The sequence below is a fragment of the Fringilla coelebs genome (genome assembly GCF_963513975.1).
Source record: "Fringilla coelebs genome assembly, chromosome: 32".
Lineage (NCBI taxonomy): Eukaryota > Metazoa > Chordata > Aves > Passeriformes > Fringillidae > Fringilla > Fringilla coelebs.
Genome location: NC_140058.1, coordinates 1,310,780 through 1,326,826, shown reverse-complemented (window position 1 = coordinate 1,326,826; position 16,047 = coordinate 1,310,780). Strand labels below are relative to the sequence as shown.

Sequence of the window (16,047 nt, the reverse complement as noted above, 5' to 3'; positions counted from 1 at the left end):
GGAACCCCAATTCTCCCCAGGGAGCCCCAAAATCACCCCAAAAACTCCTCTGGAACCCAAATTTCCCACCCAGGGAGCCCCAAAATCCACAAAAATCACCCCAAAAACTCCTCTGGAACCCCAATTCCCTTCCCCTTGATTAATTAATTCATTAATTCTCGACTCGGTTCCCACTGGATTCATTAATTAATTCATTCATTAATTCTCGACTCGGTTCCCACTGGATTCATTAATTAATTCATTCATTAATTCTCGGTTCCCGCTGGATTCATTCATTAATTCATTCATGAATTCTCGGTTCCCACTGAATTCATTCATAAATTAATTCATTAATTCTCGGTTCCCACTGAATTCATTCATTAATTCATTCATTAATTCTCGGTTCCTGCCGGATTAATTCATTCATTAATTTTTGGTTCCTGCCAGATTCATTCATTAATTCATTCATAAATTCTCGGTTCCCGCCGGATTCATTCATAAATTCATTCACGAATTCTCGATTCCCACTGAATTCATTCATAAATTCATTCATTAATTCTCGGTTCCCGCCGGATTCATTCATTAATTCATTCATAAATTCATTCATTAATTCTCAGTTCCCGCCGGATTCATTAATTAATTCATTCATTAATTCTCGACTCGGCTCCCATTGGATTAATTTATTAATTAATTCTTGACCGTTGGGAACCCGGGGACAGCGACAGCGCCGGGAGGGGGTCAGGGTGGGGGTGGGGGATGGGCCAGGACAACCTGGGACCACCCAGGATGGGCCAGACTGGGACCACCCAGGTGGGGGGAGATGGTCCAGGATGATCCAAGACTGAGCTCAGCTGGTCCGGGATGGATTTAGGACCAGCCCAGGATGGATTTGGGATGATCCAGGATGGATTCAGGATGGTCCAGGATGGATTTGGGATGACCCAGGATGGATTCGGGATGATCCAGGATGGATTTAGGATGATCCAGGATGGATTTAGGATGGTCCAGAAGGGTTTAAGATGATCCAAGAGGATTTGGGACCATCCAGGATGATCCAAGGCTGAGCTCAGCTGGTCCAGGATGGATTTAGGACCACCCAGGATGGATTTAGGATGATCCAAGGGGATTTAAAGTGATCCAGGATGGATTTAGGACCAACCCAGGATGGTTTTAGGATGATCCAAGAGGATTTGGGACCATCCAGGACAATCCAAGGCTGAGCTCAGCTGGTCCAGGATGGATTTAGGATCATCCAGGATGGATTTAGGACCAACCCAGGATGGTCTGGATCACCCTGGTCCATCCAAATTTGGGACAATCTGGATCTGGGACAACCTGGGACCATCTGGACCAACCCAGGCCAATCCAAGGCTGAGCTCAACCGATCCAGGATGGATTTAAGATGATCCAGGATGGATTTAGGATGATCCAGGATGGATTTGGGATGATCCAGGATGGGTTTAGGACCAACCCAGGATGGTCTGGATCGCTCTGGACCATCCAAATTTGGGACAATCTGGATCTGGGACAACCTGGGACCATCTGGACCAACCCAGGCCAATCCAAGGCTGAGCTCAGCTGGTCCAGGATGGATTTAGGACCAACCCAGGATGGATCTGGGATGAGCCAGGAAGGTTTAAGATGATCCAAGAGGATTTGGGACCATCCAGGACAATCCAAGGCCAAGCTCAGCTGGTCCAGGATGGATTTAGGATCATCCAGGATGGGTTTAGGATGATCCAGGATGGGTTTAAGATGATCCAAGAGGATTTAGGACCATCCAGGACAATCCAAGGCCGAGCTCAGCTGGTCCAGGATGGATTTAGGACCAGCCCAGGATGGATTTAAGATGATCCAGGATGGATTTAGGATGATTCAAGAGGATTTAGGACCAACCCAGGATGGTCTGGATCACCCTGGACCATCCAAATCTGGGACAATCTGGATCTGGGACAACCTGGGACCATCTGGACCAAGCCAGGCCAATCCAAGGCCGAGCTCAACCGATCCAGGATGGATTTAAGATGATCCAAAAGGATTTGGGATGATCCAGGATGGATTTAGGATGATCCAGGATGGATTTAGGACCAACCCAGGATGGATTTAGGATGATCCAGGAGGGTTTAAGATGATCCAAGAGGATTTAGGACCATCCAGGACAATCCAAGGCCGAGCTCAGCTGGTCCAGGATGGATTTAGGATCATCCAGGATGGATTTAGGACCACCACAATGGATTTAGGATGATCCAGGATGGATTTAGGACCAACCCAGGATGGTCTGGATCGCTCTGGACCATCCAAATTTGGGACAATCTGGATCTGGGACAACCTGGGACCATCTGGACCAACCCAGGCCAATCCAAGGCTGAGCTCAGGCGGACCAGGATGGATTTAGGATCATCCAGGATGGATTTAGGACCACCACAATGGATTTAGGATGATCCAGGATGGGTTTAGGACCAACCCAGGATGGTCTGGATCGCTCTGGACCATCCAAATCTGGGACAATCTGGATCTGGGACAACCTGGGATCATCTGGACCAACCCAGGCCAATCCAAGGCCGAGCTCAACCGATCCAGGATGGATTTAGGACCAACCCAGGATGGATTTGGGATGATCCAGGATGGGTTTGGGATGATCCAAGGGGATTTAGGACCAACCCAGGATGGTCTGGATCACTCTGGACCATCCAAATTTGGGACAATCTGGATCTGGGACAACCTGGGACCATCTGGACCAACCCAGGCCAATCCAAGGCTGAACTCAGCCGATCCAGGATGGATTTAAGATGATCCCAAAGGATTTAGGATGATCCAGGATGGGTTTGGGATGATCCAGGATGGGTTTAGGACCAACCCAGGATGGTCTGGATCACCCTGGACCATCCAAATTTGGGACAATCTGGATCTGGGACAACCTGGGACCATCTGGACCAACCCAGGCCAATCCAAGGCCGAGCTCAGCCGATCCAGGATGGATTTAGGATGATCCAGGATGGATTTAAGATGATCCAGGATGGATTCAGGATGATCCAGGATGGATTTAGGACCAACCCAGGATGGATCTGGGATGATCCAGGAGAGTTTAAGATGATCCAAGAGGATTTAGGACCATCCAGGACAATCCAAGGCTGAGCTCAACCGATCCAGGATGGATTTAGGATGATCCAAAAGGATTTGGGATGATCCAGGATGGATTTAGGATGATCCAAGAGGATTTAGGACCAACCCAGGATGGTCTGGATCACCCTGGACCATCCAAATTTGGGACAATCTGGATCTGGGACCATCTGGACCAACCCAGGCCAATCCAAGGCCGAGCTCAACTGATCCAGGATGGATTTAAGATGATCCAAAAGGATTTAGGATGATCCAGGATGGATTTAGGATGATCCAAGATGGGTTTAGGATTTAGGACCAACCCAGGATGGTCTGGATCGCTCTGGACCATCCAAATTTGGGACAATCTGGATCTGGGACAACCTGGGACCATCTGGACCAACCCAGGCCAAGCCCAGCTGGACCACCCAGGCTAATCCAGGACCACCTGGGCTGACCCAGGTATAAATAGGGGCGAGGTTTGGGGGGGTTTGGGATTTTTTTGGGGTTTTTTTTTTGGGTTTTTTTGGGGATTTTCAGGATTTTTGGGAATTCCGGCGTCGCTGCCGTCGGAGCTACGGGGGAGGGGGAATTTGGGGGGGATTTTTGGGGGGTCCTGGGGGGGTTTTTTGGGGGGTTCTCAGAGTTCTGGAGCCGTGGAATGTTGGGGGTCAGTCGTCCTCGGTGCCGCTGCCGGAGCGATCCTGGGGAGGGGAGAAGGGGTCAGGATTTGGGGTTCAGGGTTTGGGGGTTCAGGATTTGGGGGTCAGGATTTGGGGGTCAGGGTTTGGGGGTTCAGGGTTTGGGGGTTCAGGGTTTGGGGTTCAGGATGGGATTTTGGGGTCAGGATGAGGGGATTTGGGATCACAGCTGGGATTTGGGGTCTCTCTCAGGATTTGGGATTCGGGGTCTCCCCCAGGATTTGGGATCTCCCCCAGGATTTGGGATCTCCCCCAGGATTCGGGGTCTCTCCCAGGATTTGGGATCTCTCCCAGGATTTGGGATTCGAGATCTCTCCCAGGATTTGGGATCTGGGATCTCTCCCAGGATTTGGGATCTCCCACAGGATTTGGGATCTCTCCCAGGATTCGGGATCTCCCCCAGGATTTGGGGTCTCCCCCAGGATTCGGGGTCTCCCCCAGGATTTGGGGTCTCCCCCAGGATTCGGGGTCTCCCCCAGGATTCGGGATCTCCCCCAGGATTTGGAGTCTCCCCCAGGATTTGGGGTCTCCCCCAGGATTTGGGGTCTCTCCCAGGATTTGGGGTCTCCCCCAGGATTTGGGGTCTCCCCCAGGATTTGGGGTCTCTCCCAGGATTTGGGGTCTCCCCCAGGATTCGGGGTCTCCCCCAGGATTCAGGGTCTCCCCCAGGATTCGGGGTCTCCCCCAGGATTTGGGGTCTCCCCCAGGATTTGGGGTCTCCCCCAGGATTTGGGGTCTCACCTCCTCCTGCTCGTCCTCGCTCTCGTCGTCGCTCAGGAGGGGTTTGGGGCGCCCCCCCCGCCCCCCCCGGCGCCGGCCCTTGCCGCGTTCCGGAACCTTCTCCTTGCGGCCCAGACGGATCTTCACCTTCACCGAGCGGGCTGGGGGGGATCCCAAACCTCCCAGTGAGCCTGGGCCTCCCTCCCATCCCAATCCCGTTGATCCCACAGATCCCACTGATCCCATCCCATTGATTCCATCAATCTCATTGATCCTATCCCATTGATCCCATAGATCCCACTGATCCCACTGATCCCATCCCATTAATCCCATCAATCTCATTGATCCTATCCCACTGATCCCATAGATCCCACTGATCCCATCCCATTGATCCCACTGATCCCACCCCATTGATCCCACTGATCCCATCCCATCCCACGGATCCCATTGATCCCATTCCATTGATCCCATCCCATCTATCCTATCCCATCCCATTGATCCCATCCCATCGATCCCATCCTATTGATCCCATCCCATTGATCCCATCCCATCCCATTAATCCCATCCCATTAATCCCATCCCATTAATCCCATCCAACTGATCCCACTGATCCCACGGATACCATCCCATCCTATTGATCCCATCCCATTGATCCCATTACTCCCATCCCATGGACCCCATTGATCCCATCCTATCGATTCCATCCCATTGATCCCAATCCATTGATCCCATCCCACCCCACTGATCCCATGGATCCCACTGATCCCATCCTATCCCATCCCATCCTATTGACCTCAACCTATTGATCCCACCCCATTGATCCCATCCCATCGATCCCATGGATCCGATCCCACTGATCCCACCCCATTGATCCCATTGATCCCACAGATCCAATCCCACTGATCCCACCCCATTGATCCCATTGATCCCATTGATCCCATCCTATCCCATCCCACTGATCCCATCCTAATGATTCCATCCCATTGATTCCATTGATACCATTGATCCCATCCCATTGCTCCCATGGATCCCACTGATCTCATCCTATCCATCCCATCCCATTGATCCCATGCATCCCACTGATCCCATCCCATTGATCCCATTGATCCCACTGATCCCACCCAAACCCACTGACCCCATCCCACTGATCCCATGCATCCCACTGATCCCACCCCATTGATCCCATTGATCCCACTGATCCCACCCCATTGATCCCATCCCATTGATCCCATTGATCCCACGGATCCGATCCCACTGATCCCATCCCATTGATCCCACGGATCCGATCCCATTGATCCCACCCCATTGATCCCATCGATCCCATTGATCCCACCCCATTGATCCCATCGATCCCATTGATCCCACCCCATTGATCCCATTGATCCCACTGATCCCATCCCATCCCATTGATACCACCCCACTGATCCCATTGATCCCACCCTATTGATCCCATTGATCCCACTGATCCCACTGATCCCACCCCATTGATCCCACCCCATTGATCCCACTGACCCACCCCATTGATCCCATCCTATTGATCCCATCCCATTGATCCCACCCCATTGATCCCATTGATCCCACTGATCCCACCCCACTGATCCCATCGATCCCAACTGATCCCACCCCATTGATCCCATCCTATCCCACCCCATTGATCCCATCCCGTCCCATCGATCCCATCCTATTGATCCCACCCCATTGATCCCATTGCTCCCACTGATCCCATCCCACCCCATTGATCCCATTGACCCACCCCATTGATCCCATCCTATTGATCCCATTGATCCCACCCTATTGATCCCATTGATCCCACCCTATTGATCCCATTGATCCCACTGATCCCACCCCATTGATCCCATCGATCCCAACTGATCCCACCCCATTGATCCCATCGATCCCACCCCATTGATCCCATCGATCCCACCCCATTGATCCCATCGATCCCAACTGATCCCACCCCACTGATCCCATTGATCCCACCCCATTGATCCCATCGATCCCAACTGATCCCACCCCATTGATCCCATCGATCCCAACTGATCCCACCCCATCGATCCCATCCCATTGATCCCACTGATCCCACCCCACTGATCCCATTGATCCCACCCCATTGATCCCATCGATCCCACGGATCCCACCCCCCGGATCCCCTCCCCCGGCGCACCCTCGGACTCGGAGCCTTCCTCCTCGCCCTCCTCCTCCTCCTCGCTCTCCTCGCCCTCGCTCTCCTCCTCCTTCTCCACCTTCTGCCGGACGCTGGTGAACACCGACTGCAGCACGATCGAGTCCTCGTAGATCTGGGGGCGGTCACTCACGGTCACTCAGGGTCACCCAGGGTCACTCAGGGTCACCAATGGTCAGTCAGGGTCAGTCAGGGTCACCAATGGTCAGTCAGGGTCACCAATGGTCAGTCAGGGTCACTCAGGGTCACCAATGGTCACTCAGGGTCACCAATGGTCAGTCAGGGTCACCCATGGTCAGTCAGGGTCACTCAGGGTCACCCATGGTCACTCAGGGTCACCAATGGTCACTCATGGTCAGTCAGGGTCACCAATGGTCAGTCAGGGTCACCCGTGGTCAGTCATGGTCACCAATGGTCACTCAGGGTCACCAATGGTCACTCACGGTCACCCAGGGTCAGTCAGGGTCACCAATGGTCAGTCAGGGTCACCAATGGTCACTCATGGTCAGTCAGGGTCACTCATGGTAATTCTGGTCAGTCCTGGTCAGTCCTGGTCACTCACGGTCACCCAGGGTCAGTCAGGGTCACCAATGGTCAGTCAGGGTCACCAATGGTCAGTCAGGGTCAGTCAGGGTCACCAATGGTCAGTCAGGGTCACCAATGGTCACTCATGGTCAGTCAGGGTCACCAATGGTCAGTCAGGGTCACCCGTGGTCAGTCATGGTCACCAATGGTCACCCAGGGTCACCAATGGTCACTCATGGTCAGTCAGGGTCACTCATGGTAATTCCGGTCAGTCCTGGTCACTCATGGTCACTCACGGTCACCCATGGTCACTGATGGTCAGTCATGGTCACTCACGGTCACTCACAGTCACCCATGGTCACTCATGGTCACTCATGGTCACCCATGGTCACTCACGGTCACCCATGGTCCCTCATGGTCACCCATGGTCACTCATGGTCACTCACAGTCACCCATGGTCACTCACGGTCACTCACGGTCATCCATGGTCACTCATGGTCACTCACGGTCACCCACGGTCATCCATGGTCACCCATGGTCACTCACGGTCACCCATGGTCAGTCCTGGTCACCCATGGTCACTCCTGGTCATCTCTGGTGACCCCTGGTCACTCCTGGTCACCCATGGTCACTCCTGGTCATCTCTGGTGACCCCTGGTCACTCCTGGTCACCCATGGTCACTCCTGGTCACCCTGGTCACTCCTGGCCACCCCAGGTTGTCCCCAGGTGTCCCCAGGGTGTCCCCAGGTTGTCCCTAAGTGTCCCCAGGTTGTCCCCAGGTGTCCCCAGGTTGTCCCCAGGTGCCACCCCAGGTGTCCCCACCCACCAGGGAGCCCTCCAGGTTGAAGGTCTGCGCGTTCTGGCACAGCAGCATCACGTCCTTCTCCAGGTGCCACCCCAGGTACCATCCCAGGTGTCACCTGAGCCCCTCCCAGGTGCCACCCCAGGTGTCCCCAGGTTGTCCCCAGGTTGTCCCCAGGTTGTCCCCAGGTGTCCCCACGCACCAGGGAGCCCTCCAGGTTGAAGGTCTGGGCGTTCTGGCACAGCAGCATCACGTCCTTCTCCAGCTGCCACCCCACCCCAGGTTGTCCCCAGGTTGTCCCCAGGTGCCATCCCAGGTGTCCCCAGGTGTCCCCACGCACCAGGGAGCCCTCCAGGTTGAAGGTCTGCGCGTTCTGGCACAGCAGCATCACGTCCTTCTCCAGGTGCCACCCCAGGTACCACCCCACCCCGGTACCATCCCAGGTGTCCCCAGGTGCCATCCCAGGTGTCCCCAGGTGTCCCCAGGTGTCCCCACGCACCAGGGAGCCCTCCAGGTTGAAGGTCTGGGCGTTCTGGCACAGCAGCATCACGTCCTTCTCCAGGTCGTTCAGGCTCCGGTACTTGTGGTTCCGGATCCGCTCCTGCCGGGAGGAACCGGGATCGGGGTGGGTCCTGGTGGACCTCAGGAGATCCCAGGAGATCCCGGTGGATCCTGGTGGACCTCAGGAGATCCGAGTGAAGCCTGGTGGATCCCAGGAGATCCCAGTGGATCCTGGTGGATCCCAGGAGATCCCGGTGGATCCCAGGAGATCCTGGTGGACCTCAGGAGATCCCAGTGGAGCCTGGTGGATCCCAGTAGAACTTCCAGGAACCTCCAGAACCACCAGGATCCACTGGCGGATCCCAGTGGACCCCTGTGGACCCTGGTGGATCCCAGTGGATCCTGGTGGATCCCAGTAGAACCTCCAGGAACCTCCAGACCCACCAGGATCCACTGGCGGATCCCAGTGGACCCCAGCAGATCCTGGTGGATCCCAGGAGATCCCGGTGAAACCTGGTGGACCCCAGCAGATCCTGGTGGATCCTGGTGGGCCCAGGTGGATCCTGGTGGACCCCAGTGGATCTCAGTGGGTCCTGGTGGACCCCGGTGGATCCCGGTGGATCCCCGTGGACCCCAATAGATCCTGGTGGATCCCCGTGGATCCTGGAGGACCCCAGTAGATCCTGGTGGACCCCAGTAGATCTCAGTGGGTCCTGGTGGACCCTGGTGGATCCTGGTGGACCCTGGTGGATCCCATATTATCCCAGCGGATCCTGATGGACCTCAGTGGGTCCTGGTGGATCCCCGTGGATCCTGGTGAACCTCAGTGGATCCTGGTGGATCCTGGTGGACCCCAGTGGATCCTGGTGGGCCCCGGTGGATCCTGGTGGACCCCAGTGGATCCCAGTGAATCCCAGTAGATCCTGGTGGACCCTGGTGGAGCCCAGTAGATCCCAGTGGACCCCAGTAGATCCCAGTGAATCCCAGTAGATCCTGGTGGGCCCCAGTAGATCCTGGTGGATCCTGGTGATCCCAGATTATCCCGGTGGATACTGGTGGACCTCAGTGGATCCTGGTGGACCCCAGTAGATCCCGGTGGACCCTGGCAGACCCCAGTAGATCCCAGTGGGTCCCAGTACCTTGATCTTCTTGAAGTCCACGGGCTTGCGGATGAGCTCGTAGTACTCCGGGAGCTCCTTGCGGGACGGGAGCTGGATGAAGACCTCGCTCAGCTGCCGCCCGCTGCTGCTGCGGGAGGACATGGGCGTGAGGGGCGGCCTTCCTCCTCCTCCTCTTCATCATCATCATCATTGTCATCCCATAGTCATCATCATCACCATCATCATCATCATCCCATTGTCCTCATCCTCATAATCCCATCATCATCATCATCATCATCATCGTCATCCCATAGTCCTCATCATCATCACCATCATCATCATCCTCATCCCACTGTCCTCATCTTTATCATCTCATCATCCTCATCCTCATCATCATCGATCATCGTCATCCCATAGTCCTCATCATCATCACCATCCTCATCATCCCATAGTCCTCATCATCTCAGCATCCTTGTCATCATCATCAACCCATTGTCCTCATCCTCATCCCATCATCATCATCCCATTGCCCCCATCATCATCATCCCATTGTCCTCATCCTCATCACCATCCCAATTGTCCCCATCATCTCATCATCCTTGTCATCATCATCATCATCATCCCATTGTCCTCATCTTCATCATCTCATCATCCTCATCATCCTCGTCCTCCTCCTCTTCATCATCCCATCATCCTCATCATCTCATCATCATCATCATCCTCATCACCCCATCCTCCTCGTCCTCAACATCTCATCAATCTCATCCTCGTCTTCATCCTCATCATCCCCTCATCCTCATCCTCGTTCCCATCCTCATCCCCCCATCCCATGGGTCCCATCCCCTCTGACCTTCAGCCTTCCCAGATCCACCTTGTGTCCCCCAGGACTACCTGGAACCCCCCAGACCTACCAGGAAGCCCCAGGAACCTCCAGACCCCTCAGGAACCTCCAGGAACCTTCCATCCCCACATGTCCTCCTCACCTGTCCTTGTACTTGATGATGGCCAGGAACTCCCAGACCCACCACAACTTCCAGACCCACCTGGAACCTCCAGGAACCTCCCATCCCCACATGTCCTCCTCACCTGTCCTTGTACTTGATGATGGCCAGGAACTCCCAGACCCACCTGGAACCTCCAGGAACCTCCAGACCCTCAGGAACCTCCAGGAACCCCAGACCCACCTAGAACCTCCAGGAACCCCCAGAAACATCTGGGACCACCCAGAACTTCCCATCCCCACATGTCCTCCTCACCTGTCCTTGTACTTGATGATGGCCAGGAACTCCCAGACCCACCACAACTTCCAGACCCACCTGGAACCTCCAGGAACCTCCCATCCCCACGTGTCCTCCTCACCTGCCCTTGTACTTGATGATGGCCAGGACCCCCAAAACCACCTGGAACCTCCAGGAACCTCCAGACCCTCAGGAACCTCCAGGAACCCCAGACCCACCTAGAACCTCCAGGAACCCCCAGAAACATCTGGGACCACCCAGAACTTCCCATCCCCACATGTCCTCCTCACCTGTCCTTGTACTTGATGATGGCCAGGAACTCCCAGACCCACCACAACTTCCAGACCCACCTGGAACCTCCAGGAACCTCCCATCCCCACGTGTCCTCCTCACCTGTCCTTGTACTTGATGATGGCCAGGAACTCCCAGACCCACCACAACTTCCAGACCCACCTGGAACCTCCAGGAACCTCCCATCCCCACGTGTCCTCCTCACCTGCCCTTGTACTTGATGATGGCCAGGACCCCCAAAACCACCTGGAACCTCCAGGAACCTCCAGACCCCCAGGAACCTCCAGGAACCCCAGACCCACCTAGAACCTCCAGGAACCCCCAGAAACATCTGGGACCACCCAGAACTTCCCATCCCCACATGTCCTCCTCACCTGTCCTTGTACTTGATGATGGCCAGGAACTCCCAGACCCACCACAACTTCCAGACCCACCTGGAACCTCCAGGAACCTCCCATCCCCACGTGTCCTCCTCACCTGCCCTTGTACTTGATGATGGCCAGGACCCCCAAAACCACCTGGAACCTCCAGGAACCTCCAGACCCTCAGGAACCTCCAGGAACCCCAGACCCACCTAGAACCTCCAGGAACCCCCAGAAACATCTGGGACCACCCAGAACTTCCCATCCCCACATGTCCTCCTCACCTGTCCTTGTACTTGATGATGGCCAGGAACTCCCAGACCCACCACAACTTCCAGACCCACCTGGAACCTCCAGGAACCTCCCATCCCCACGTGTCCTCCTCACCTGCCCTTGTACTTGATGATGGCCAGGACCCCCAAAACCACCTGGAACCTCCAGGAACCTCCAGACCCCCAGGAACCTCCAGGAACCCCAGACCCACCTAGAACCTCCAGGAACCCCCAGAAACATCTGGGACCACCCAGAACTTCCCATCCCCACATGTCCTCCTCACCTGTCCTTGTACTTGATGATGGCCAGGAACTCCCAGACCCACCACAACTTCCAGACCCACCTGGAACCTCCAGGAACCTCCAGGAACCTCCCATCCCCACGTGTCCTCCTCACCTGCCCTTGTACTTGATGATGGCCAGGACCCCCAAAACCACCTGGAACCTCCAGGAACCTCCAGACCCCCAGGAACCTCCAGGAACCCCAGACCCATATGTCCTCCTCACCTGTCCTTGTACTTGATGACAGCCAGGACCACCTGGGACCCCCAAGACCACCTGAGACACCCCAGGAATCTTCAGGAACCTCAGGAACCTCCAGGAACCTCCCATCCCCAAGCGTCCTCCTCACCTGTCCTTGTACTTGATGACGGCGTCGACGATCTTGCGCATCTTGCGGGTCAGGGGCGGGGGGTTCGGGGACAGTTTCTCGGCCGGGGGCCGCCCCCGTTTCTTCTGCTTGCGGCTCTCCTCGTCCTTGTCGCGGCTGCGCCCGCCCGCCGCCGGGCCCGGGGGGCCCTCGGGCTCCCGCTTGCGCTTGCGGGAGGATTTCTTCTGGCGGACCTCCTCCTCGATCTCCTCCAGGGTGCCCTCCTCGATGGCCTGGGGGGGAGCCAAAGGGATTTAGGATCCACAGGGATTTGGGATCCACAGGGGTTTGGGATCTGCAGGGGTTTGGGATCTACAGGGTTTGGGATCATCCCAATCTGGAGGATCTCTTCTTGGAGAGCTCCTCCTCGATCTCCTCCAGGGTGCCCTCCTCGATGGCCTGGGGAGGAGCCAAAGGGATTTAGGATCCTCTCAATCCCAGAGGGTTTGGGGTTTGGGATCTACAGGGGTTTGGGATCATCCCAATCCAGAGGATCCCTTCTGGCAGACCTCCTCCTCGATCTCCTCCAGGGTGCCCTCCTCGATGGCCTGGGGAGGAGCCAAAGGGATTTAGGATCTACAGGGGTTGGGGAGCCAAAGGGATTTAGGATTGTCCCAATCCCAGAGGATTTCGCATTTGGGATCTACAGGGGTTCGGGATCATCCCAATCCAGAGGATCTCTTCTCCTCCAGAGTGCCCTCCTCGATGGCCTGGGGGGAAGCCAAAGGGATTTAGGATCCACAGGGGTTGGGGAGCCAAAGGGATTTAGGATCATCTCAATCCCAGAGGATTTGGGGTTTGGGATCTACAGGGGTTTGGGATCTACAGGGGTTTGGGATCATCCCAATCCAGAGGATCTCTTCTCCTCCAGAGTGCCCTCCTCAATGGTCTGGGGGGGAGCCAAGGGGATTTAGGATAGTCCCAATCTCAGAGGATTTGGGATCTGCAGGGGTTTGGGATCTACAGGGTTTGGGATCATCCCAATCTAGAGGATCCCTTCTGGCGGACCTCCTCCTCGATCTCCTCCAGGGTGCCCTCCTCGATGGCCTGGGGGGGAGCCAAAGGGATTTAGGATCATCTCAGTCCCAGAGGATTTGGGATCGTCCCAATCCTGGAGGATTTGGGATTTACAGGGGTTTGGGATCATCCCAATCCAGAGGATCCCTTCTGGCAGACCTCCTCCTCGATCTCCTCCAGGGATAGGGACGATCCCTAACCCTCCTCGATGGCCTGGAGGGGAGCCAAAGGGATTTAGGATCATCTCAAATCCAGAGGATTTAGGATCATCCCAATTCTGGAGGATTTAGGATCCACAGGGGTTTGGGATCATCCCAATCCAGAGGATCCCTTCTGGCGGACCTCCTCCTCGATCTCCTCCAGAGTGCCCTCCTCGATGGCCTGGGGGGGAGCCAAGGGGATTTAGGATCTACAGGGGTTGGGGATCCAAAGGGATTTAGGATCCACAGGGGTTGGGGAGCCAAAGGGATTTAAGATCCACAGGGATTTGGGATCCACAGGGGTTTGGGATCCACAGGGGTTTGGGATCTGCAGGGGTTTGGGATCCGCAGGGGTTTGGGATCATCCCAATCCAGAGGATCCCTTCTGGCGGACCTCCTCCTCGATCTCCTCCAGGGTGCCCTCCTCGATGGCCTGGGGGGGAGCCAAGGGGATTTAGGATCATCCCAATCCCAGAGGGTTTGGGGTTTGGGATCCACAGGGGTTTGGGATTGACAGGGGTTTGGGATCATCCCAATCCAGAGGATCCCTTCTGGTGGACCTCCTCCTCGATCTCCTCCAGGGTGCCCTCCTCGATGGCCTGGGGGGGAGCCAAGGGGATTTAGGATCATCTCAAATCCAGAGGATTTAGGATTGTCCCAATGCCAGAGGCTTTGGGATTTGGGATCTGCAGGGGTTTGGGATCATCCCAATCCGGAGGATCCCTTCTGGCGGACCTCCTCCTCGATCTCCTCCAGGGTGCCCTCCTCGATGGCCTGGGGGGGAGCCAAGTGGATTTAGGAACGTCCCAATCCCAGAGGGTTTGGGATTTGGGATCCATAGGAAATGGGGTCATTGGGATTTGGGATCTACAGGGTTTGGGATCATCCCAATCCAGAGGATCTCTTCTCCTCCAGAGTGCCCTCCTCGATGGCCTGGGGGGGAGCCAAGGGGATTTAGGAACGTCCCAGTCCCAGAGGATTTGGGATCTGCAGGGGTTTGGGATCTACAGGGTTTGGGATCATCCCAATCCAGAGGATCCCTTCTGGCGGACCTCCTCCTCGATCTCCTCCAGGGTGCCCTCCTCGATGGCCTGGGGGGAGCCAAGGGGATTTAGGAATGTCTCAATCCCAGAGGATTTGGGATTGGAGATCCTTGGGATTGGAGCTCCAAAGGGATTTAGGCTCCTTGGGACTGGAGATCCTTGAGGTGGTGGATCCCTGGGATTTGGGATCCTTGGGATTTGGGATCCCTGGGATTTGGGATCCTTGGGACTGAAGCTCCAAAGGGATTTAGGATCCCTGGGATTTGGGATCCTTGGGATTTAGACTCCTTGGGATTTAGTCTCCTTGCCATCGCAGCTCCAAAGTGATTTAGGATTCCTGGGATTTGGGATCCTTGGGATTTCGGCTCCCTGCCATTGCAGCTCCAAAGTGATTTAGGATCCCTGGGATTTGGGATCCTTGGGATTTAGGATCCCTGGGATTTAGGCTCCTTGGGATTTCGGATCCCTGGGATTTGGGATCCTTGGGATTTGGGATCCTTGGGATTTAGGCTCCTTGGGATTTAGTCTCCTTACCATTACAGCTCCAAAGTGATTTAGGATCCCTGGGATTTGGGATCCTTGAGATTTAGGATCCTTGGGATTTAGGCTCCTTGGGATTTAGCCTCCTTACCATTGGATCTCCAAAGTGATTTAGGATCCCTGGGATTTGGGATCCCTGGGATTGGGGATCCTTGGGATTTGGGATCCCTGGGATTTAGGCTCCTTGGGATTTAGGATCCTTGGGATTTAGGCTCCTTGGGATTTGGGATCCTTGGGACTGGAGATCCTTGGGATTTAGGCTCCTTGGGATTTGGGATCCTTGGGACTGGAGATCCTTGGGATTTCGGCTCCTTGGAATTTAGCCTCCTTACCATTGCAGCTCCAAAGTGATTTAGGATCCCTGGGATTTGGGCTCCTTGAGATTTAGCCTCCTTGGAATTTAGCCCCCTTACCACTGGATCACCAAAGTGATTTAGGCACCTCCCCACTCCTCTCCCACCCCCCCCCTTTTCCATCTGCCCCCCACCTTCAGCCACTGCTTCTCGGTCAGCGAGTCGCTGTAATCGACCTCCTTGCGGTGCCGCGAGCCGCGGCCGAACATCTTCTCCTCCTCCTCCTCGCAGGTGAGCCGCTCCACCTCGGCGTCGTCCTTGAGGATCCACGAGGGCAGCTCGTCCTCCTCCATCAGCCGCGGCTTCCGCTTGGGGTTGCGCGCCTCCTCCCGCCGCCGGTCCAGGTCCATGCGCTGGAGGGGAATGGAAGGGGTTAATGGGGTCGGGGGTGGGGTTGGGGAGGGATGAGGGGGGTTTGGGGACATCTGAGGGGGATTGGGGTGGGATTTGGGACCATCTGAGGTGGGTTTGG

The 16,047-nt window shown here is 55.6% G+C and overlaps 1 protein-coding gene across 5 annotated transcripts in view; it reads right to left on the bottom strand.

The window, feature by feature from the left end:
• Positions 1-685: 685 nt before the first annotated feature.
• SMARCA4 (SWI/SNF related BAF chromatin remodeling complex subunit ATPase 4) overlaps positions 686-16,047 on the bottom strand; it is a gene marked incomplete at its 5' end in the record, with an annotated part of 75,989 nt that continues 60,627 nt past the window's right edge. For 3 of the 5 annotated variants that reach the window (XM_084223955.1, XM_084223958.1, XM_084223957.1), the window contains 7 exons: positions 686-3,782; positions 4,521-4,660; positions 6,664-6,796; positions 8,509-8,610; positions 9,650-9,758; positions 12,405-12,655; positions 15,710-15,928. In XM_084223955.1, the coding sequence (XP_084080081.1) occupies positions 3,750-3,782; positions 4,521-4,660; positions 6,664-6,796; positions 8,509-8,610; positions 9,650-9,758; positions 12,405-12,655; positions 15,710-15,928 (987 nt within the window). In that variant the 3' untranslated portion in view covers positions 686-3,749. The remainder of the gene's footprint in view (positions 3,783-4,520; positions 4,661-6,663; positions 6,797-8,508; positions 8,611-9,649; positions 9,759-12,404; positions 12,656-15,709; positions 15,929-16,047) is intronic. The other 2 variants (XM_084223956.1, XM_084223959.1) reach the window with 1 other exon arrangement.